This window comes from Thalassophryne amazonica, chromosome 20 (genome assembly GCF_902500255.1).
Source record: "Thalassophryne amazonica chromosome 20, fThaAma1.1, whole genome shotgun sequence".
NCBI classification, from domain to species: Eukaryota; Metazoa; Chordata; class Actinopteri; order Batrachoidiformes; family Batrachoididae; genus Thalassophryne; species Thalassophryne amazonica.
Genome location: NC_047122.1, coordinates 47,854,822 through 47,879,990, shown reverse-complemented (window position 1 = coordinate 47,879,990; position 25,169 = coordinate 47,854,822). Strand labels below are relative to the sequence as shown.

General features: G+C 41.2%; 1 protein-coding gene across 3 annotated transcripts; it reads right to left on the bottom strand.

Annotated features, from left to right (window-relative positions):
- Window positions 1-23,912, bottom strand: sesn2 (sestrin 2). 3 transcript variants are annotated; one of them, XM_034160962.1, is made up of 11 exons: window positions 23,178-23,912; window positions 22,421-22,485; window positions 8,738-8,926; window positions 6,862-7,044; window positions 4,009-4,227; window positions 3,777-3,915; window positions 3,567-3,682; window positions 3,362-3,445; window positions 1,992-2,098; window positions 860-1,004; window positions 1-629 (listed from the first exon to the last, which is right to left on the bottom strand). In XM_034160962.1, the coding sequence occupies exons 1-11, from the start codon at window positions 23,518-23,520 to the stop codon at window positions 543-545; spliced, it is 1,677 nt and encodes a 558-aa protein (XP_034016853.1). In that variant the 5' UTR covers window positions 23,521-23,912; the 3' UTR covers window positions 1-542. The 3 variants fall into 3 exon arrangements, with proteins under 3 accessions (XP_034016853.1, XP_034016855.1, XP_034016854.1); XM_034160964.1 differs by lacking the exon at window positions 23,178-23,912 and adding an exon at window positions 22,791-22,841 and having other exon boundaries at window positions 22,421-22,483; XM_034160963.1 differs by lacking the exon at window positions 23,178-23,912 and adding an exon at window positions 22,782-22,819 and having other exon boundaries at window positions 22,421-22,483.
- Between the last annotated feature and the right edge of the window lie 1,257 nt (window positions 23,913-25,169).

Genomic DNA, 25,169 nt, shown 5'->3' with positions numbered 1-25,169 from the left:
TTCATAATTCTGATAAAGCAACTTTATTGGATAGAAAAATACAAGATATATAGTATCTTTTTAAATCCCAGCTTCTTTGGGTGCAGAGGTATGAGTGTCAGTCTGTAGACTACAGGAGTGACCTTAGCGAAGAAGCATTTTACGCACAGCGACATCAGACAACACCACCTGCAAAGGTAACTCTTTGTATGATGATTTTGTTTTGCCAGGCCTAATTTAACCCTGAAGCTATTGGTAGATATGTCTGAATGTGATAGTAACATGTCTTTCAGGTGGAGAGACCCCCCCCCCCCCCCCCCCAAAAAAAAATCAGTGCATAAACTATCATTTTAAATATGCAAACTCACACAACTTGAAAGCAGCAAAAACACATTAACACTGACACAAAATATTCATATATAAACATTCATTGTAGTGTGTATGTACACGTGTGTGTGTTTGTGTGCAAGACTTATGTCGGGTGCTGTAACAGCACAGCTGGCTCAGAATCTGCGACATTAAGCATGTTTGTTTGCGTGCACGTGTCTGTGGGAGTCAGCAAGTCATCTCATGTAGTGTGTGATGGCTCGTAACGTGTAGAGCAGTGCTGCTTGTAATCGGGCTTCAATAACAATCAGGCTGGCGTGTACCTGCAGAAAGAACCACATTCTTACCGTCAGATTATGAGGTCACAGTTAGCTGTCGTTTCTGTAACGCTACTTTCATGAATGACATTTAAAAACAAAAGCAAGGAGACATGGAAATGTCAAATGACTCCATGAAGATGGCAAAATACTAAAAGGTCAAACTGTCAATTTAGCATCACAGAAGAGGTGAGACTGAGTACCTGTATGATGCAGTTTTCTTTTTTTTTTGGTACCTTTTCAGAGTGTCTGAAGTGTCTCCAGAAGGCGTGGTAAATGCGTGCGGTGGTTTGTTGGGGATGACAGGCCATGGTTTTAACAAACACCTTCAGGGAGCGCTCCAACAACACGTTCACTGTGCCATAATCATAATCATCATAGCTGCACAGGTCAAAGACAAACACACAAAATTTAAATAAGCAAGTGCCATAATTCTGTGTTCCCCAGCTGTGTAATGTTATGAATACACGCATTTACAAAAGAATATACACATTATTAAAGCATCTCAATTTAGTACATTTACTAAGTTTTTACACTGAAAAGGTTTCAACCATGACCTATTTTAACTAGGTCACAAGGTTCACTGGGGGCTCACATGACCAGGTACTGGTCCAAAGAGCTTATGCATTTGACATGAAAGCAAAACCAGGAAGCGCCAAGTTATTGTAGCAACAAGGCTTTGAATGTGAACTACTTTTAACTATGCCACATTGATCACATTAATACTCTTACTAATGCCACTTATTGAGTCCATACTTCAAGAGTACTCTTGTTTTGTTTGTTCATTTTTAAAGAAAAATTATGGGAAACAAATTAAGAACAGAATTAACAGTGCTTTATTTAGTATTTAATACTAGTAGTAAGTTTCTGATACAAACAATTGTAAATGTCAAAAATGGCAAATCTGAAGTGAATTTGATAAATATTAAAACAGGAGTGTTGTCTGCTAACAGTCCTGGACATCCTAACACTGTAACAATTGTTTGTAATATATGCTTAGACATATATCGTCTTCTGATGTTTGTTTCATGAAAATTCTAAAACTCAGGTCCTGAAAAGAAACTTCTTTAGAGTATGTGAGTTTTCGCAAAGAGAAGGCTTTAACCACAACCTACATTTAACTAGGTCACAAGGGTTGCAGAGTGCTCACATGCAAACACATAAAAGATTTTGGTCCAGAGAGCATCTGATATTAAAGTAAAAACTGGATTTGTTGAGTTATCGCAGTGATAAGCACGTGACGGACAGAGGACAGGTACGGCACATTTTAATGTGCCACTTCTGGGGGCATGGCACAAAAATAAATAAATAAACAAACAGTAAAAAAAATTCTAATGTGCACTGCGGACCAACACAAGGAATACTGACCGTATCCCATAGACACAGTGGATGTAGTTCCACAGGGCTTTCCTCAGCGTGTAAGTGTCCACACCTTCATGCATTGCCATCCTGTGGTACGTCAGGTTACTCACAACCTAGAACATGCAAATACAATCCCATGACCATTACGTACCATTATTATATTATCTACCTCTCAATCATATTCTGCAGGAACTCCACATGGAGATGAGTGATGTAGTCAGCTGCTTATCAGGAAATGGATAACAAAGATCAGACCTTTAATGTGTCACTAACAGGAGGATCACTAAAGTCCCAGTCATACAGTGACAGATGAAAGAAACACGAGGAACTGATTCCATATGTTTGTGTTCATTTTTGTCTGACAAAGTCCTTTTCCAATGCACAAAATCCATTCCTTGTCAGCTGATGTCCACCAACGTTGTTTCAATCTTTGCAGGAGAACAAAGGTCCAATTCTTTAGGGTCTTAGTGTGACCCATCTTGATGTGTGTTTCTGAGATTTTCACGCTAAGCAGTGACCTAAAGTGACGACTAGATGTCTTTGGTACTAGGTCTCTCCAGAGGATCCTTGGGTCCCATTAGAATGACTGTGTCAAACAAGTGGTTACTGAGGGAGACTAAGATGAATAGTATCACTTGCATTGTAATGGAGTGGCAGCTTCAACATTTTGCATTATGAAGTGTTTCTCTGTGGATGATCCAGTGCCTGAGTGTTGAGGACCCCAGTAGTTGGCAAACAGCAAGGGGGCATCTACATTTCACCTAGCTTAGATAGATGGTTACTTAAGAAATGTGGGAATGGACTGGCTGTCTGCCTGGATGGTTGCCATACAGGACCCCAAGACAGTTCCGTGGTGTCATGGATACGGCGAAGCGCAGCACCAGTGCATGCTCCCAGACTAGACTTGTTTCAAAAATGTCCACTGTCTTTTTTTTATGACTACTGTGCACATGTTAAATCAAAAGTGATTTAACATGTCTGAAATGTCTGAAATTACAGGCAAAATCATTTGGTGTTTCGACAGCCAATAATCAAAGTATTATTCTTGTACCAGTTTCACGTCGATATCTTGCTTGTTATTAAAATAAATCGCTTTGGATGCAAAACTTTTCAGTTGACCTTCATACAAATGTATCAAGAGTATGAATATTGCTGAAATAATTTGCATGAATTGCAGCTGTGACTTGTTTGTGTTTACTGTAAACACAGTGGATCATCCACTTCAGGGTTTATGATCATTTCCAACGATACACTGTGTATTTTGACCTGCCTCTACCAACTACAGGTGATGCATTGTATTGAAAAAAACGGTCAATTAGTCAGTGATTACTGACAAGGTTTATGAGGTCAAAGAAGTGTTGTGTTTGTGTGTGTACCTGAAACTTCTCATCCAAGAGTTGGCCCATGTCTGGCAGCAGTCGGTTCACCAGAGAGAAGCCATGATCCTCCCATGAGTAGTCCTACATATTTTAGACACCAACACAACAGCATATGACACCCAGTACAAACAAAACACAAGCAATCTATATAAAACAAAAATAAAAACACAGATTATTACAATGGAAAACACTCCAATAGTACCTGGGCTCTCATTGTGGGTGGTGCCTGCTCTCCTCTGGGGGCAAAGTCTTCATACTGGAACTCTGGCTCCTCCACCAGATGCAGCACCAGGTTAGGTGGGGCCGCAAGAACCACCGCTACACAGAACACCAACAGGAAGAAGTGAGTGGGGAGAGGAGGTGGAACAGAGGAACGACTAGATGATGCACATATGAACAGACATGCTTTTACCTGTAGGTATGCTCTCGCTCCTCTCCCTCTCAAAGCGAGTAACCATCTCTTCTTGACTGCACTCCTCTTCCTCCTGCTGCTTCTGAAGCTCCACCATCTTCTTCATCAACATTTCCACCTCCACAGCTCCATCAACCAACTGAGGCAGGAGGGGACACACACGCCAATAAAGTCTTTTACTGTCCACTACAACTACTGCTAAACTGTGAGGACCACGACTGCAAAGGCTCACCTCCTGCCTGCCATCCTCGTGTGCAGGGCTGTGGGGGCTACAAGAAGGGTGACTAGGGGATGGAGGGTGGAAACTGTAACCTCCAAAGTGGTCGGGTTCAGGGTTTATACCACAACCCCATACGAAAGAGCAAAGCGAGTGAGCATGGGCCATCAGGACCACTGCATGAATTAGCTCAGCCAGCGACCAACATGGCTCTGCTCTGGGAGAGACCAGCTCCTGCAAGACAGATGCACTAAACATCAGCTGCTGTTTACATGGAGCTTTGTGCTGGGCCATCTTGTTGCTAAATTGCTAGTACCAAACACAAAACATACAAATAAATGACCAGTGGAGAAAGTGCAATCCAACAAAATACAGTGCATCCAGAAAGTAGTCACAGTGCTTCACTTTTTCCACATTTTGTTATGTTACCTTATTCCAAAATGTTGTAAATTCATTTTTTCCCTAAATTTCTACTCATAACATCACATACTGACAACATGAAAAAAGTTTTTTTTTTTTTTGCAAATTTATTTAAAATGAAAAACAACAAAAAAAAAAACTAAGAAATCACATGCATGCAATTATTCACACCCTTTGCTCAGTACTTTGTTGATGCACCTTTGGCAGCAATTACAGCCTCAAGTCTTCTTGAATATGATGCCATTCAGGTCTGGGCTCTGGCTGGGCCACTCAAGGACATTCACAGTGTTGTCCTGAAGCCACTCCTTTGATATCTCAGCTGTGGGTTTAGGGTCATTCTCCTGCTGAAAGATGAACCGTCGCCCCAGTCTGAGGTCAAGAGCGCTCTGGAGCAGGTTTTCATCCAGGATGTCTCTGTACATTGCTGCATTCATCTTTCCCTCAATCCTGACTAGTCTCCCAGTTTCTGTCGCTGAAAAACATCCCCACAGCATGATGCTGCCACCACCATGCTTCACTGTAGGGATGGTGCCTGGTTTCCTCCAAACATGATGCCTGGCATTCACATTGAAGAGTTCAATTTTTGTCTCATCAGACAAGAGAATTTTGTTTCTCATGGTCTGAGAGTCCCTCAGGTGCCTTTAGGAAAACTCCAGGTGGGCTTCCATGTGCCTTTTTAATCAGAAGTGGCTTCCATCTGGCCACTCTACCATGTAGACCTGATTGGTGGATTGCTGCAGACAGGATTGACCTTCTGGAAGGTTCTCCTCTCTCCATGGAAGAATGCTGGAGCTCTGACAGGGTGACCATAGGGTTCTTGGTCACCTCTGTGACTAAGCCCTTCTCCCCCAATCACTCAGTTTAGATGGGCGGCCAGCTCTAGGAAGAGTTCTGGTGGATCCGAAATTCTTCCATTTACGGATGATGGAGGCCACTGTGCTCTTTGGGACCTTCAAAGCAGCAGAAATGTTTCTGTACCCTTCCCTAGATTTGTGCCTTGAGACAATCCTGTCTCAGAGGTCTACAGACAATTCATTTGACTTCATGCTTGGTTTGTGCTCTGACATGCACTGTCAACTGTGGGACCTTATATGTAGACAGGTGTGTGTCTTTCCAAATAATGCCCAATCAACTGAATTTACCCCAGGTAAACTCCAGTTACGCTGCAGATACAGCTCAAGGATGATCCGTGGAAACAGGATACACCTGAGCTCAATTTTTAGCTTCATGGCAAAGGCTGTGAATACGAGGTCTGTCAATAAAGTATAGGTCCTTTTTATTTTTTTCAAAAACTATATGGATTTCATTCATATGTTTTTACGTCAGACATGCTTGAACCCTCGTGCGCATGCGTGAGTTTTTCCACGCCTGTCGGTGACGTCATCCGCCTGTGAGTACTCCTTGTGGGAGGAGTCGTCCAGCCCCTCGTCGGAATTCCTTTGTCTGAGAAGTTGCTGAGAGACTGGCGCTTTGTTTGATCAAAATTTTTTCTACACCTGTGAGGCACATCGAAGTGGACACAGTCCAAAAAAATTAAGCTGGTTTTCGGTGAAAATTTTAATGGCTGATGAGAGATTTTGAGGTGATACTGTCGCTTTAAGAACTTCCCACGGTGCGAGACGTGTTTCAAGCTGAAAACGTCCACATTTCAGGCTCTATTGATCCAGGACATCGTGAGAGAACAGAGAAGTTTCAGAAGAAGTCGGTTTCAGCATTTTATCTGGATATTCCACTGTTAAAGGAGATTTTTTTAATGAAAGACGTGCGGACGGATTGCAGCGTCGGCTCGCAGCCGCTGCGACGCTCCGTCACAGGAAAAACACCTCCGTTGGAAGCCTTAAGGACAAGTTGGAACATGTCCAGCTGTTAAACAATTTCTCATATACTCACTCCACTGAAAGCCATCAAAAGCCGCCTGGATTTTACAAATGGTTATCAACACAGAGGTGTTTTTCCTGTGTCGCCGCACCACGCCGGCTGTGTCCCGACGCGCGGACCCGTCCGCACGTCTTTCATTAATAAAAATCTCCTTTAACAGTGGAATATCCGGATAAAATGCTGAAACCGACTTAAAAAAATAAAAAGGACCTATACTTTATTGACAGCCCTCGTACTTATGTACATGTGATTTCTTAGTTCTTTTTTTTAAATAAATCTGTAAAAAAAAGTTTTTTGTTTTTTTTTTGCATCACCATTATGGATGTAAAATTTTTTTTAGAATTTTTATGAAAAAAATGAATTTAATCTATTATGGAATAAGGCTGTAACATAATGTGGAAAGAGTGAAGCATTGCAAATACTTTCTGGATGTATGTATATTTGGCACGATTCCAAACTAGGTTCTTTAATAAACTTTATCTACATCAGGAATCTAATGACAAAGGAGGAGACAGATAGTAAAGGGATGGGAGTGAAAGAAATTGAATGGCTGATTCAGTATTGTCCTACCTGGATATGGTGCTGTGTGATGAGCCAGGGTCTGTGTGCCAGCAGCTTATTGAGTGTTTGCAGGCTACGTAGTTTGGTGGGCACGTGCTCCAGGCTGGCCAGCCAACTCTCATCCCCTCCAGCCTCCAAGAATCCTGCACTATGCTGCTGCACCACATAAGAGCACTGGTGGCGAGCTGCAGCCTGCAGAAACATCACAGTCCAAATTAACACGGAAACACAAAGACATCACATTAGCTATTACAAACAAAGCTATTCTTTTGGCTTTATTAGTTAACTGTATACCACTACAGCAATAACAAATAAAACCTGCCTGTGGTCATAACAAGAGCAGGTTCAATAAACAGATAATTCGCCCAGTCGTGGATCATTTTTAAGATATCATAAACTTCATTAGTACCTGAGGGAAATTAAATATTACTGATGTAAAGGGGCTGCTAATGTAATGTTGATGAGAATCTGAGTCATTAGTCTCTTGCAGACCTTGGCATACACACTGGATAACTAAAAAACAAAGTAACATACCAATTCCATTTTCAGCTGGATAGATATTTAAAGTGAAAGTTCAACATTCTTTAATATGGACTTTTTTCTTTTTTTTTTTAATAAGATTTAACTTGCAACTTGTTCTACATGAATGAGCCTTTCAGGTGCAACTGACCATTCATGACAGCTAATTGAATAAGCTGTCACTTTAAAAAGTTTCTTTACATTTAGTGAGGTAAACATACACACGCTTCCGCCATAGGGATCCTCTTCATGCTACCAGACACTTCTAGCGAAATTGTCAGCTGTTCAACATAACTGCATTGTATAACTGGTTAGCGTGCGATGGTGTTTGCGTTCTAAATCAATACTACCCTGAATAAATTCACTTTTGTTCTGAGTGAAAAGATTAACCCCAAAACATCAAAAGCTTGAAAAAATTATGTCAACCTTCCCCTGCAACACAGTCACTCTTGTTGTACATCAACAGTTACTTGATCTATCTTGTGTTCCTACAAAATTGTCTCATTTTATGACTGTTCTGTTTCTGTACCTTTTATTAATGGTAAATATAGTTTACTTTAAAACTTGGATGATTTTCTTAAGTTATTACAGTTTATCTCCTTGAAAGCTATATTTTTCTTTCATAGTTTAAATAAATATAATTCATCCCTTGCCTGTGCACTACTTCCTCATAAGAGGTCCACAACACAGTGTTACTGCAAGTGGAAATACAACTATAAAACACAACTCTTGTAATTTATGACAAACGTATTTAGAAATGTTTAAAATCTTAATTTATTTACTGCTTACCATGAACTCTTCAGTATTTATTACAAAGGGACTGATGAATGCGTGAGGGAGGAACACATTTCTTAAACAACTACAACTCAAACCTGGTGAGAAACCTTTCACAAATTTAATAAATAAATAAATAATAAAAAGATGTTTTAGAATAGTACATATTTAAATTTTATTTGTCAGGACAGATTTTTGACAGCTGCAGCACATTTAATTCATAGGAAGTACAATTATGTTAAATTAACAAATAAGTGCTGACACAAGTCTTTGTCAATGCTTGCCAACTGCACCACTAAATCAAACCCAGATCCATTAATAAGTTTATGGGCAGCAGCTGTGTTCAGACACCACAAAAGCACTGTGAAAGGATCAGACAGAGAAGCAGACTGAAAGTGACATCACTTCAGTAGGTCAGCAAACATGGGCATCTGATGTTAACTGTCAAGCTTTTATTTTTAATTAATAAACCTCTTTTTTGACAGTTTGTTCTTTATTTTATTTATTTGTGGTTGAAGGTGTAACCGCGGTGAACAGCCTTGGCTCATTCAAGCTCACAATAATGCTAATAATCATATCGAGGTGTTCTTACCAAGATCGCAATGTAATGTCTCCAGTGGCGGGGCAAGGGACCATCCAGCTCCAATAAAGCATGCTGGGTCCTCAGGAAGCAGCTGAGGTAGGAAGGGTGCAGTGCCATCAACATGCTAACGTGGTCAACCCGACCCAGTAAAAGAAATGATTCAATCAAGATGTCCTGGTCTGGTCCTTCTTTGAGTATCTAAAGAGAAAGAACAGGTAAAAAAAACAACAACAACAAAAAAACAAATAAATAAATAAATACAACTTTAAAATCAACTTGCACAACACATACGTGGGTACACTTTAGCCTGGACGCACACACTTGATTCACTACTTCACTTTTAGTCCTTTTAAAGCACAAAGAAGCATGAGGCAGGAAACGACTGCTACTTTCTCCAGTAAAGAACATCAAATGAGTCAAACTGAAATTAGCATTTGATTTCTCCAATGTGCCAGACAATTTTGGACAGTTGCTGCAACCTTAACAAGAGTCATCAGGAGAAGAATATCGCCTTGGCCCTCACAAATCAGTAATATAAAGTGTCAGGTGATAACGCAAGTACACGCTTATGCTAAATAGGAATGAAATAGGTCAACTGTTTCTTGAGCTATCGCGCTAACAAGTGAAAACAGACGGACAGAGAGACGAACGGACGGACACACTGATCGCTATATCCCCCAACTCCTCGTCTATCTTTTTGGAAAAGAGGTGCTTGCTTTACAACTGGAATTGGACAAGCCGCACTGGAGCTTAGCTCCTAAATGGGCTCCTGGAGGAAAACCCTGACCACTTACCCTGCACTTCCATCTAGTGATGTTATGCTTGAAGGAGGGGGCTCGACACAGCATCAATCTTTCAAAGCAGAAGTGTTGCTGCAAGATGTTTTGATACCTCGCTTCACCTTGTGAAAAATCACGACTCCCAAATGAAGCTTCGTTACGTCACGAGCATCGGCGACACGTCACACCGATTTGAATTCAGAGCGGGAGTTATCAAACTCACACAGTGCTTATAAAATGGGCACAATCCCTCTGTACTTTATGGGTTTTTCCAGAAGAGGACAGTTTTAGTGTGCATTATTAGTACAGCTTCACTGACTGACAACCACAGAGAGACAAAGAGGGAGAGAGGGAGAGATTTAAGTCAGATTAGCAATAGATTAGATAAACCATCATACATTTATACACTCACATTGGCACATGGATATTCAGACACTACACTGATTTATACACTTACATACACATATTAAGTACATATCCAGACAAAGACTAATAGGTTAGTAAATGTAAAGTGAGTGTGAGAACATTAGAAAGTGTTTGCGTGATAGTCTGCGTGACTGGTGAGTGTTTGAGAGTGTCAGGAGAGATAGGGAGAATGGAGGCCACTGTTAATCCAACTCTTTAGAAGCTGGACAAATCTATCTTCATACGCTAGCAAATTCTGTTCGATGTGAGACGGTCTTCTCCAAAACTAGAGAGGTAGTAACAAAGAAGAGGCGCAGACTCAAACCGCTGAAATTCTTATTTTTAAAATAAAAACCTTTGAAGCGCCAAAATCCCCTTCATTTTGTGCAACTATTGTCATAGCATTCCCTAGTTGCACAAGCATTTCCCAATTTATCTCTCTATTGGCACAATCACATTATAAGACAAGTATATTATTAATGTCTTTAATACACTGAACAAAAATAAAAAAAATACAATACTTTTGTTTTTGCTCCTATCTTTCACGAGCTGAACTCATGTGTATAGTTGTGCTGTCACAAACGGTCAGCCGTGGCGCATTATTCTCTTTAACTTCAGTGTGTGTGCACTACTTCCGCTTCATGTTTATTCTGGTTGTCAGAGTACCAAATAAAATATCCCTGTGTATCTCCACATCAATTACATCATTTTATCTACTTCATCTGTAACTCACACTCTGTTAAATTCCTTTTCTTACTGTGATCATTCAAGATAGAGAGGGGAATCCCCAGGTCCCAGGGCCTATTTAAATTCATTTGCATATTTGAATAGGGGCAATGGACAGGGAGGAGTTTGGTACTTCTGCAGGTGCACTCAATTCCACGATCAATGGGATGTACGAAAGGAATGTGCTTTGATACAACCCCTGGCAATAATTATGGAATCACCGGCCTCGGAGGATGTTCATTCAGTTGTTTAATTTTGTAGAAAAAAAAGCAGATCACAGACATGACACAAAACGAAAGTCATTTCAAATGGCATCTTTCTGGCTTTAAGAAACACTATAAGAAATCAGGAAAAATAATTGTGGCAGTCAGTAACGGTTACTTTTTTTAGACCAAGCAGAGGGAAAAAAAATATGGACTCACTCAATTCTGAGGAATAAATTATGGAATCACCCTGTAAATTTTCATCCCCAAAACTAACACCTGCATCAAATCAGATCTGCTCATTAGTCTGCATCTAAAAAGGAGTGATCACACCTTGGAGAGCTGTTGCACCAAGTGGACTGACATATATCATGGCTCCAACACGAGAGATGTCAATTGAAACAAAGGAGAGGATGATCAAACTCTTAAAAGAGGGTAAATCATCACGCAATGTTGCAAAAGACGTTGGTTGTTCACAGTCAACTGTGTCTAAACTCTGGACCAAATACAAACATGGGAAGGCTGTTAAAGGCAAACATACTGGTAGACCAAAGAAGACATCAAAGCGTCAAGACAGAAAACTTAAAGCAATATGTCTCAAAAATCGAAAATGCACAACAAAACAAATGAGGAACAAATGGGAGGAAACTGGAGTTAACGTCTGTGACCGAACTGTAAGAAACCGCCTAAAGGAAATGGGATTTACATACAGAAAAGCTAAACGAAAGCCATCATTAACACCTAAACAGAAAAAAACAAGGTTACAATGGGCTAAGGAAAAGCAATCGTGGACTGTGGATGACTGGATGAAAGTCATATTCAGTGATGAATCTCGAATCTACATTTGGCAAGGTGATGATGCTGGAACTTTTGTTTGGTGCCGTTCCAATGAGATTTATAAAGATGACTGCCTGAAGAGAACATGTAAATTTCCACAGTCATTGATGATATGGGGCTGCATGTCAGGTAAAGGCACTGGGGAGATGGCGGTCATTACATCATCAATAAATGCACAAGTTTACGTTGCTATTTTGGACACTTTTCTTATCCCATCAACTGAAAAGATGTTTGGGGATGATGAAATCATTTTTCAAGATGATAATGCATCTTGCCATAGAGCAAAAACTGTGAAAACATTCCTTGCAAAAAGACACACAGGGTCAATGTCATGGCCTGCAAACAGCCCGGATCTTAATCCAATTGAAAATCTTTGGTGGAAGTTGAAGAAAATGGTCCATGACAAGGCTCCAACCTGCAAAGCTGATCTGGCAACAGCAATCAGAGAAAATTGGAGCCAGATTGATGAAGAGTACTGTTTGTCACTCATTAAGTCCATGCCTCAGAGACTGCAAGCTGTTATAAAATCCAGAGGTGGTGCAACAAAATACTAGTGATGTGTTGGAGCGTTCTTTTGTTTTTCATGATTCCATAATTTTTTCCTCAGAATTGAGTGATTCCATATTTGTTTCCCTCTGCTTGGTCTGAAAAAGTAACCCTTACTGACTGCCACAATTTTTTTTCCTGATTTCTTATAGTGTTTCTTAAAGCCAGAAAGTTGCCATTTGAAAAGAGTTTAGTTTTGTGTCATGTCTGTGATCTGCTTTTTTTCTACAAAATTAAACAACTGAATGAACATCCTCCGAGGCCGGTGATTCCATAATTTTTGCCAGGGGTTGTACATCTGAATTTTTTGTGCTTACACCAGTTTCTGGATTTTGGCGTACGCCATGTTTCAGTAGGAAATTCATGCAACTCTTTATACATGAGGCCCCTGGTGATTCCCCTCTCCCCTTTACTTTTTGCTTTAGCAACAAAGCCACTATCAATAAGTCTCTGTATGTAGATTGCAGATGATTTATTTTTACGTCACAAATCCAACTAATCATTTATTCATCTCTTATGGCAGGAGACCAAAAACATACAAAAAAGTGAATACTTGCCTATAAATGTAGCTGCACAGTGACTCAGACAAACAGATGTTCCTTTCCATCTGACTCAATCTGGTTTGAGGTATGTGGGAGTGAATGTACCTGCTTCACCCTAGATTCTGTGGGCTGCAAATTTTACTCCTTTATTGTCCAATATAAGGTCAGTTTTTCAAAGATGCCTAGAAGCCTAGATTTGATGCTTTGGTGAAAGAATTAAGTACTTTTATTTTGTATAGACTTAAAGAGAAAAGACATCTATCTATCTATCTATCTATATCTATCTATATTCAATTTTAATTGAAACATATGCTTACATTGTCAAAGCAAGTGTTGGAGCAAAAAAATTAAAATTAAGTTTTCTCTCTCTCTCTCTCTCTGGCTCTCACTTCCTGCTGAGCAAACTTGGAACCTTTTGGAAACACAAAGCCTTTCAACTGTCAACTGTAAATTTCTAATGTATCATCAGCTACACTCAAGTGAGGAACTCTAGATTAACACTGAAGGATTTTGATGGAGTTATTTTCCCCATTCAGCAGATAGAAACACTACTCAGATGCGCTCTGAGCAGCTGCCGTTTCATAGCATTTCACAGCTTCTGGACGCTGAAGCGGCTGATTTTTCAGCACACATTTTCAGTACATACAACTTGAACCTGAGAGCCAGGCAGAAATTTGCCGCTACCCATGGCTTAGAACACTGCTCTTCAACACTCTCTCTCAAACAGCTTGGCTTCAGTTCAGAAACCTCCCCCTCTCCACTCACCTCCTTACACTCCGCAGCAAACAGCAGAGAACATGCAACAGTTGAGGTTTCACAGACGCGGCTCCTCTCTGGTATCGGAAACCGCCGCAGGTTGTATAGATATTTACCAATATTTGAATTACCTTGGTATTGGAAGCCGATACCAATACTGGATCGGATCGGTCCCATCTTTAGTTCTTGGCATCAAGCTGGATACTGAAACCCATTTTTGGAGTTCCCACTGTGCCCCTTACTAACTCGCAGGTGGATGTAATTGCCTTTACCTCAATGCTAGGATGTCACAGGATATTATTATCCTGGAAAGCTGCAAGTCCCTCATCTATTTCTTTGTGGTTGAAATATCTAGTTTTTCTTAAAACTTGGGAAAAAAAAGCAAGTTTAGCCTTAGATGGAGGGCTGATGGGTTTCTGAAAGTGACTGCAGCAGGATGGAGTAATTGGCCCTAGTAATTTATAGCTGGTGTCTGATTTCAGCCCATCAAGTGGTCGCATAAAAGTGAGTGGAGAGCACCTGTCTCTCTCTCGCTTGCTGGAGATTGGCTGCATGTCTTAATCTGGTGTTTCCATTTCCATGTTCCTGTGGGAACAGCTAGGCATGTCGCCAGCAGCTGTTGCTGTGTTGACTTGTTATTAGTAAAATGCTTATTTCAGTTGTTTGTTGCACAGAGATCTTTTTGGAGCATTACTGCTGGCTGCATACTGCTTGTTACTCGTTGTGCTATTTGGCTGTCTGCTGTTGGGTGCTCCGGTGTGGTGTTGATGCCCCTGCTTTATGCTGTGCCATCTGAGACCGACGGATTGGTATGCAACATGGTGGCTTTAGCCTCCTCTTCCAGCCATGTGTCATTCATGTTTGTGTTTGTTAACTGTAGGTAAATGGTTGAGAAGGGCAACAGACTGATTTGCTGCAGGAAGCCACTGCTGCTTTGCTTTGTTTATCCTATGTCGGACCGACCACTGTGCCTGGCATTGGACGGTGCAGCGCTGCAATGCCCTTCCGCCGTTGTTACGCCAGCTTGGGTTACATTGGTGTGTGGGTGCCACTAGGAATTATTCATTTGATTTATTGTGTTTTTCCCTTTTTCTCTTGTTTTATCATAACTCTTAATAAAAATACATTTTAGATTGATGTTTTAAGTAATAAAACAGACCTGAGTGCCTATTCCTAAGCTGGTTTAATTGGAGAGTTCACCCAGGGAACTCTCCAACTCTATATGGGAACTCTATATGGGAGTACAGAATCTTATGTAGTGTTACAAGAGGCCTTTTTCTCCTGATGACAGCATGAGGGAGAGACTCTACTTGAGTTTTCACTAGCACTGATGGACCTGATGGTGTCTGAAGCAGTGCGCACCCAGTGGTATGTCTAATGCAGAGGTTTTGTTATGTGAACAGTTTGTGGATCATGTGCTTGATGGGTTACTTCATCGCATGTTGAAGCAGTTTGTCACTACCTTATTGTAGGTTAGGGTTGAGGCAATTAGATGGGATAGAGAGGGTTTACCTGGAGGTGTTAGGGTCATAGTTATTCTGTCCTTTCTGTCTTTGGTGCTCAGTGTCTGGTCCAGTGCAGCTGCCAGGTATATGTTAGTTGCTCTCAGGCTTCTGAGCTGTGTGAGATGAGGGAAATACTCAAGTTGCAGCAGAAGCAATTGAATCAACTGACCCAGAGCATCTCCTGTTTGCAGGGCTCTCAGCAGCAAAGCCGAACAACCTTTCGTGGTCATATAATTTTTAGGCAAGGGAGTGTGACAGAGTTCATGTTTCTGCTTGCACTCAGCCTTCCCTACCAGCCTTTCAGTCCAATAGGCCATTTCACTCCGCCCAGGGGTCGGGAAACTAAAGCCCGCCAAGCTGCAGAACCACAGTTCGGGGAGGGCAGTTACTGGCTCGGGGTCACGTACAGGTGACATGGAAGTGTCCAAGCTCAAGTCATCTTGAGCTTATGTAGGGGTGAGCAAGGCAGATGTGACACAGCCTAGTGTTGCAGCCTTGACTCATCATGCCCCATCTGACCGTGCCACGCTCCAGCACACTGAACCAATTATCCAGGAAGCTTTGGCTTTCTGGACACATAAACAGCATCCTGATAAAGAGGAGCAGAAGCGTGCGTCACGTCAGCTTTGGTGTCACTCCGGCAGTGGGACCGGTTGGTTGAGAAGGACAGTATTTTGTATCGCCAGGTTTTCAGGCCAGATGGGACTGAGGTTGATATTCAGATATCCTGAATGAGGTTCATCAGGGGCATGGTCATCAAGGGATCGAGTAGACCCTAGAGCTCTTGTGTCAGCGGTGTTACTGGCCAGGGATGTCTGCTGAGGTGGCAGAGAGGTGCCAGGTGGCCGAGGTGAGTCAACCAGCAGCTTGTAGCCCTATGGGACACCTACTGGTGTCTCTGCCTAACAAGATCCTCGCTACTGATTTTACGGTTCTGGAGCCCAGCCATAATGGGATAGAAGACGTCCTTGTACTGACTGATGTCTTCAGTAAGTATACATGGGCTGTTCCCACCGGTGATTAGCAAGCTGCTATAGTATCTCAAGCTTTGGTTGCTGAGTGGTTTTCAAGATTTGACAATAGTCAGCACCCTGTATTAGACCTGTTCAAAATGTCAAATGTTACAAAATATTTTGGGCCACATGTTGTTCTTGTTCCACTAATAAAAGATCTGTGCCAAATTTTACTGTAATCAGACATTGTTTAGGCGTCCCCCACAAAGCAACAATTTTCCCAAACAAGCAAAAAGGGGAGACGACTTCCAGTAATGTTCTCCTCTGGGTGACTAATCAACCACCACTTTTTGCAATTAGGAGCCATCGCATGTACCTGTAAAAGAAAAATAATGGCATCAGAGTCTTCTCCCGTTATAGTGACGCTGCCTTGCCAATGGAGGGAGAGGAAAATGTGTCACTCCGGGGGAACCTCTAAATCTTATCTGATTGAGTTCAAATTTGGTCTGCACCTATAAAACCCCAAGTGGAACAACAACAACATGTGGCCCGAAGTCTCTCATAACTTTTTATTTTTTCACTATATAACATGAACAGCCCTACCCTGTATGCTTATAACACTACTCCGCATCAGGCAACCGGTGAGTCTCATTTTCTGCTGATGTTTGGCCAAGAGCCAAGACTCCCACTCGAATTTCTGTTGAGCCAAGTTCAGGAGCCTGTTGGTGGCTATGTCCATGAGTGGGTCCGGGAGCACCAGACCCGCTTGCAGATACATTTTGAGGAAGCTTGTGATCAGATGAATGCTGCTGCACAGCGCTGTAAGAAAGATCATGACCAGCATGTCCGAGATGTTCCTCTGAAGAAGGGCCAGTTGGTCTGGTTATGAGACCTTGGTGTATGGAGTGCCATAAGATCCAGGACCAGTGGGCCTCGGTGATGCACTGTGTCTTGAGGGCACCGAGGGAAGGGGATCAGTTAATACTATTGCCCATGGCGAAGACTTAATCAGAGCCAGACGGGTCCATCATTCCTTGTTGAAGGCTGTGGTAGGGGTTAATTCCCCAGATTGTGCTGCAGTTCCTTCTCCACCCCCTTTGGAGCAGTCTCAGTCAGAGGACAAGTTGTTATATAATGGTGGGTGGTTGGTATTGGGGTCTGAGAACTCAGTCTATCCCTGTTCAGGGAGAAGTGGTGACCCCAACCCATTCCTCAGGCAGAGGTTGTGACTCAACCTGTCCTTAACAGTTGAGCCCACCTCCTGGTCCAGTTTCCTTTGTGCCATCTTTGTCTGTGGATCCTGTCCCTGTAGGAGCAGGCACTTCTTCCTTCCTGTTGAAGGAGTTGCAGTGTGGCGGACAGTTAGGACAACTGTAGGTTATCATTCTAATGTTCACCACCTTCCAGAGTCTGCAGTATGCATTAATCCTCCTGGTCCTGTGTAATGCAGTTGTCGCACTATTTAGGCTTTGGATTTAATGCGGCTCAGTTTGTTCTTGGCTGTTTCATCGTCAGGATGACGATTTAATTTGTGGGGGCTGATTGTAGCAAGATGGAGTAATTGGCCCTAGTGATTTTCAGATGGTGTCTGATTCCAGTTAATCACTGTGGGAGAGTGCTTGCATAAAAGCTAGTGGAGAGCACCCGTCTCTCTCTCTCAGTTGTAGCTGTGTTGACTTGTTACTGTCAAATGCTTATTTTAGCTGTTTGTCACACAGAGATCTTTTTGGCGCATTACTGGTGGCTGCACACTGCACTCTTTGTGACGTTTGGATGTCTGCTGTTGGATGCTTCAGTGTGGTGCTGATCCCCCTGCTTTATCCAGTGCTGTCTGGGATTGACTGACTGGTATGTAGCATGGTCGCTTTAGCCTCCTCCTCCAGCCATATGTGTCATTCATGTTTGTGTTTGTTAATTGTAGGTGAACGTTTGAGAGGAGCAGCGCAGCAGACTGATTTGCTGCAGGAAGCCATTGCTGCTTTGACATGATTTATTTTGTTTATCCTGCATCGGACCGACCACCATGCCTGCTGTTCTACTGTGTGCCGTTGTGATGCCCTTCCTCTGTTGTTACGCTGGCTTGGGTTATGTTGGCATGTGGGGGGGGGGGGCACTAAAATGTATTCATTTGATTTACTGTGTTTTTCCTTTTTTTCCATTAATGGTTTCTCTTGATTTATTTTATCACAATTCTTAATAAAAATACGTTCTAGATTGATGTTTTAAGTAAATGAACCCCATAAATTAATAAATTTCATTTTGAATTACTACTCTGTCTCATTTGCGAATAGACCTGAGAGTTCCCTGGGTGAAATTCCCAGAGTGGCACTGTTGAGCAACAAAATATCATTACCATCATTCCATCGTTATCCATTCTGCCACATGTGGCAACCACACACACATACATAAATACACTCAACAAAAATATAAACCCAACACTTTTGGTTTTGCTCCCATTTTGTATGAGATGAACTCAAAGATCTAAAACTTTTTCCACATACACAATATCACCATTTCTCTCAAATATTGTTCACAAACCAGTCTAAATCTGTGATAGTGAGTACTTCTCCTTTGCTGAGATAATCCATCCCACCTCACAGGTGTGCCATACCAAGATGCTGATTAGACACCATGATTAGTGCACAGGTGTGCCTTAGACTGCCCACAATAAAAGGCCACTCTGAAAGGTGCAGTTTTATCACACAGCACAATGCCACAGATGTCGCAAGATTTGAGGGAGCGTGCAATTGGCATGCTGACAGCAGGAATGTCAACCAGAGCTGTTGCTCATGTATTGAATGTTCATTTCTCTACCATAAGCCGTCTCCAAAGGCGTTTCAGAGAATTTGGCAGTACATCCAACCAGCCTCACAACCGCAGACCACGTGTAACCACACCAGCCCAGGACCTCCACATCCAGCATGTTCACCTCCAAGATCGTCTGAGACCAGCCACTCGGACAGCTGCTGGAACAATCGGTTTGCATAACCAAAGAATTTCTGCACAAACTGTCAGAAACCGTCTCAGGGAAGCTCATCTGCATGCTCGTCGTCCTCATCGGGGTCTCGACCTGACTCCAGTTCATCGTCGTAATCGACTTGAGTGGGCAAATGCTCACATTCGCTGGCGTTTGGCACGTTGGAGAGGTGTTCTCTTCACGGATGATGCGAAGGAGATGTGTTGCACTGCATGAGGCAAATGGTGGTCCCACCAGATACTGACTGGTATCCCCCCCCAATAAAACAAAACTGCATCTTTCAGAGTGGCCTTTTATTGTGGACAGTCTAAGGCACACCTGTGCACTAATCATGGTGTCTAATCAGCATCTTGGTATGGCACACCTGTGAGGTGGGATGGATTATCTCAGCAAAGGAGAAGTGCTCACTATCACAGATTTAGACTGGTTTGTGAACAATATTTGAGGGAAATGGTGATATTGTGTATGTGGAAAAAGTTTTAGATCTTTGAGTTCATCTCATACAAAATGGGAGCAAAACCAAAAGTGTTGCGTTTATATTTTTGTTGAGTATATACATATATACATACATATATACACACACACACACACACACACACACACACACACACACACACACACACACACACACACACACACACACACACACACACACACACACACACAGTGGTGGGCACAGATAACCAAAAAATTTACTTCGATAACAGATAATAAGATAACTGAAAAGTTATCTTTGATAAAGATAAACCAATAAACCACCCAAACATGTATCGGAAGTTACAGATAATCGATAACCGATAAATTCCGGTGTTGTCTATGGGACATTTGCACTTACTAAAGAGCTGAAATTGATTTTTAACACGATCGCTCTTGAAAGCATCAAAAGCGGTAAAAGACCTAAAGAATAAGCAAGAATGTTTGACCATGTTGCTCCCTGCAGGAAGCAGCACAGACAAATCCTGAGAGCACCCACGAAATCAACTCTTTACTAATCATAATCATTTTTCTTTCAACATTCTGCCCCTGCTCTTGTTTACAACAGCGCTCCCACCACAGAGGCACACCAAGAGCAGCCATAAGGCCGGCTCCCTATCAATTTCAACACTCCGGTCAGGCGGAGGTCTTGAAAAATAAAGTCATACTAACTTATGGTTTTTTGAAAATACTGATAGAATAACTCCATTAATGTCAATTCTGTCATTTGTACAAAGTTAAAATATAACATATATCTTTTAATGTTGAATAAGGCACTAATTATGAGGTTTTGTAACAAACACAGACCACAAAGCATTCTGGGTAAAACTGCTAAACAGCGATTGGTTCAGTAATCCATTATGTAAACCAACACGTTAATGAGACGTGTGTCGTGTGTTGGTTTAAAGATAAATGTACTTTTGTAAAATATTCCATTTTTATTTGTAAAAACAGGCATTTTTACGGAGCCCTGTAAGTGTCATCGCAATTGCATGTTTTAAAACTTTTATGATGTTGTAAAACGTGCACTCAATATTAGTAAGTAAGTAAGTAAATTTATTTATATAGTGCCTTTCACAGACATAAGGCCATGTACACACGTTGTCGGATATTTGTAAAACCGAATATCTTACCCTTTCAGTTTGGGGAAAAAACTTCATCCACACTACGTCGTTTAAAAAAAAAAAACCATCCACATCGAATCATATAAATGTGTTGTAATTAGTCTGCCAAACCTTTGGGTGGCGGTACTGATTAAAATTCTATCCAATCAGGAGCCTTATTCTCTTGTCGTCACTTCCACAAAAACTAAAAACATGGTGCCAACCTCGTTCGTGTGGACCGATAAGGAGTCGGAATTACTTCTAACCGTAGTTTTAGAATACAAAGTTAATATATCTGCACACAAAAAGCGCCTGGACAATGGACAATACCAACACTTTGAGAGCAGCCATGTACCCAGACATTTAATACTGCCATGAACACTCCTGGCCAGTAGATGGCAGTGGCGGCCTTGAAAAAAATGTCAAACAAAATTCCAGATAATCCGTGTCTGCTACATTTAAGATGCGTGGAATTTAAGAAACGCAAATACACTAACGTCTATAAACCCAGAGAATATATTCACAAGAGTTTTAGGCACTAGAGTTTAATGCTGTTATCTGTGGACCCTGAACAGAGTGTCTGAAATGCATTTGTCCTGTCGTGAACATCTGAGATTACCTTATGCTACCCATAATGCATTGCTGCCTGGCACAGCATGTGCTCACAAAACCTTAAAAATTAGCACATTACTTTAAAACGAAAACATATATCTGATATTTCACTTTATAAACTTCAGACGTGACAATAATTTTAAATAACTTGTCTAAAATGAGTGGTTAAAATTTGAACCATAAATTAAACATGTATGCCTCTGGATGACTTGGTGACATTGCGATTATATTAGTATGGTGTTAAAGGAAATGACTTTTTTTTTGGTCACCAGTTCTCCTTTGCTTACAGACGATAGAGTGGTTTCTGATTGCAGAGGGTAGAACAACATGCCTATAAGGAAACTTTTAACAGGTAGGTCTCAACAGCTTTAACAGTTTTAAAAATGTTTTTCACTGTTCAGCTTAGTTTAGTACGTTATCAGTCTAAAAGTTATCGGATGGTAATTCATCGGAAGATAATTAGTCCGATGATGGTTTTTAAATTTATCTAAAAAGATAATCCGATAATGAAAACATTATCTTCGATAATTATCTGTTATCGGATTATCTGAAGTGTGCCCACCACTGTATATATACACATATATATATATATACACACATATATATTTATTTATTTATTTTCTTTGAAAAATATTGGACCTGATTGAAATGATTGAAAAAGTGATAACACACACTCATCTACAACAGCTTATACAAGATCAGGTTGCAGGGGACTGGAGCCTATCCCAGCAGCCACAGGGTGCAAGGCAGGGTGCACCCCGGACAGGATGTCAGTCTGCCGCAGGGCCACATATAGACACACAAACACATTCACACCTGGATGCACATCTACAGACAATTTAAAGTTTTCAATTCACCTAACCTTCATGTCTTTGGATGTGGGAGGAAGCCAGAGCACCCGGAGGGAACCCACACAAACACGGGGAGAACATGCAAACTCCACACAGAAAGGCTACAGGTAGGAATAGATCCCATGACCTTCTCGCTGTGACTTAACAGTGCTAACCACTAATCCACCATGCTGCCCGAAACAAGAGATAAATGGTAAAAAAAACAAAAAAAAAAAACTGCAATGTTCCTAGGTAGCTGATGCAGGTTTAGAGCCTTGCTCCAACACTGGAGGAGTATCTAGAACTGGCAGTCATATTCTTGAGTTTAAAAATAAACAAAAATAAATAAGCCATTTTGCCTCAGTTCTGCGCAAAACACACACACACACACCTAAAAAAAATTAAAGCGCAATTCATTAAAAAAAAAAAAAAAAATCCACACACCTCTTTTGCAGGGATAAAAGCACTTGGACCAGTGGCCAGAACCCGGGGTACTTCAACTCGTTCCTGGTGATAAGAAAAGTAAAAAAAATAAATAAAAATAAATTAATAACATTAAGCACACCATTAAAATAAAATAGGCAATCACTCAAAATTTAGTTTTGTGTAAAAAAAAAAAGAAAAAAAAAAGTAATGACACTGTCAATCAACAGAATATTATTTTCCTACCAAACCTTTAAATGTTTTCAACAAGTGTCCAAATCTTTACAGAACTTCAATCCCCTGACCAGAACCACTTCTGAAGCAGCAACTGCAACTTCAAACTCGGTCATAACTAGCAACAAATATGATGGTAACAACTTACTAAACTCACCACCGACATCTTCAGAAAACTGCTGTCAGGCTGTGAAAACCGTTCCTAATAACTAAGGAAAAATCCTAAATGCGTCACAGTTCTTTCTTTAGGGGCGTGAAAACGACAAGGGGGGTGTGTTCGATGTGTTTGTCAGAGTACCAGGAGGGGGCGTGTCCTGCTTGTGCATGCTGTATGATTCTTGCATCACCTCCTACAGTCAAGTGTCTGATGAAATAAGCAGTAATCTGGCAGAACATTAACAAACAACTATGGCTAATTTGCTGTATCTTTATCAAGACCCAATTGATCATTCGTTTAATAGTGGAATTTACTATAAAATCAAAATAAATTTCTGTAAACCACACAAGCTACTGCGCTAATAAGTGTCATATTTAACACATTTTACCTGTGCTGTCCGCAGCAGCTCTGTTACCTTCTGTCGAACCTCCTGCAGAGGACACGACCAGGACAGTCGGACCAGTTGAAGAACTGTTTGTTTACTCAGCCGTGTCGAACCGGGCCGTGCAACTCCTAAACACGACAGCACCGACTGGTTCAGCTCCTCCAGGTCACCTGCTCGCTCGCTCTCGTTCCTACTGCACAGCCGGGCTAAACAATTCGCAGTGGGGCCAACATCTGTGTCTGACTCGGCGTGGTGACGGCAGGACCGTGCAGAAGAGGACTCTGGTCCCGGTGCGTTTTCTCCATCAGCACAACAGGCGAAGCCCGGCACTCGGTCACTGGACATCTCTGCTGTCGGTCCACCTCGGAAACTACTGCTGCTCTTAGCTGACGTACTTATTAAGTACTTAGCTCTTCCCGAAAAGCTGTACTTGAACTGAACTACGACCCGGTCCACAAGTCATTAAACCCGGCAGAACACTTTTATCAGCTAACCTGGCGTTAACCGCTTAGCACTGTAAGCTAAGCTAGCTTAGCTGTTAGCAAATGTTGCAAACCGCTTTTGACGTTAAGTCGACGTTGCAATACACTTCAACGTTGGAAGTACAATTCAAGACTACACCACCATATCATTTCGTTTCCAAACCAGCTGACATAAGGCGTGGAGAAAAATTTAAAGGTAAATTTCTTTTCAATGGTGTCGTTGTTCTGCTTCTCCTCTCGTGAGGTTTTTTCCTCGTTCGTCAGCGTGACGTCACCAAAGTTTCACTGCTTTACTTTTCAAGTCCCCAAAAACCCGAAAGGCGTGAAAGCAAGAAACAAGCTGTGATTGTCCATTTTTGTCTATCATTTAAAAAAATCAAATATTTTATTTTATTGTTTGTTGCACATATAGTTTTTTGTTTTTTTAAGTAGGGGAAACCGGGGTACGGTGAATCATGGGGCACAGTGAATCAGTAGCTATATCTGGAAAAACATATATTTGCAGCAGTTATGCCATATTTTTATGCATAAAGACACCCCCCTTATAAATTAGTGTTTGTTTTTGGATACTTTAAGGGTAAAACTAAGTGGCAAGTGAAGTCAGTTTTTTCCTATCAAAAGTAAATTTTGTGGATGTCGGTGTCTTTGTATTTATTTCTCACAACAGAGGAAAGGTGGCCGAAAAAATTGTTATTAGGTAGAAGACTACCCCGTCCAACTGATGAGCATGTGTTATGTCTTCTCCAGATTATCAGCTATTTGATAACATGACTTGTGTGTGTGTGTGTGTGTGTGTGTGTGTGTGTGTGTGTGTGTGTGTGTGTGTGTGTGTGTGTGTGTGTGTGTGTGTGTGTGTGTGTGTGTGTGTGTGTGTGTGTGTCACATGCAGCCGGGGCACAGTGAATCAGGGCACAGTGAATCAGTCTTGAAAGTGATTTACTAATGACAAATATTACTTGTTGAAGTTTATTTATTTATTTTTCAATGAATTATTTCTATAATTTGTGTATATAAACAACTGTTTTCACATTTGAACAGAAATTATGACAGTTGTATTTGTAATCATTTCTAAAGGACTTATATCACTATATAAAACACTCACACATTACATAGCTGATTTGCTGGATTATAGATTGTATATGCATCAGCATATACAACCCCTGGCAAAAATTATGGAATCACCGGCCTCAGAGGATGTTCATTCAGTTGTTTAATTTTGTAGAAAAAAAGCAGATCACAGACATGACACAAAACTAAAGTCATTTCAAATGGCAACTTTCTGGCTTTAAGAAACACTATAAGAAATCAAGAAAAAAAGATTGTGGCAGTCAGTAACGGTTACTTTTTTAGACCAAGCAGAGGAAAAAAATATGGAATCACTCAATTCTGAGGAAAAAATTATGGAATCACCCTGTAAATTTTCATCCCCCAAATTAACACCTGCATCAAATCAGATCTGCTCATTGACATTGACCCTATGTGTCTTTTTGCAAGGAATGTTTTTGCAGTTTT

Coding starts and splice junctions, on each gene's coding strand:
- sesn2 (XM_034160962.1), bottom strand. CDS start 23,520: ATGTCCAGTGACCGAGTGCCGGGCTTCGCCTGTTGTGCTGATGGAGAA. Junction 4,228..6,861: donor TCACACAGCACCATATCCAG/GTAGGACAATAC, acceptor TCTGTCTTGCAG/GAGCTGGTCTCTCCCAGAGC. Junction 1,005..1,991: donor CACTGTGTCTATGGGATACG/GTCAGTATTCCT, acceptor TGACCTGTGCAG/CTATGATGATTATGATTATG.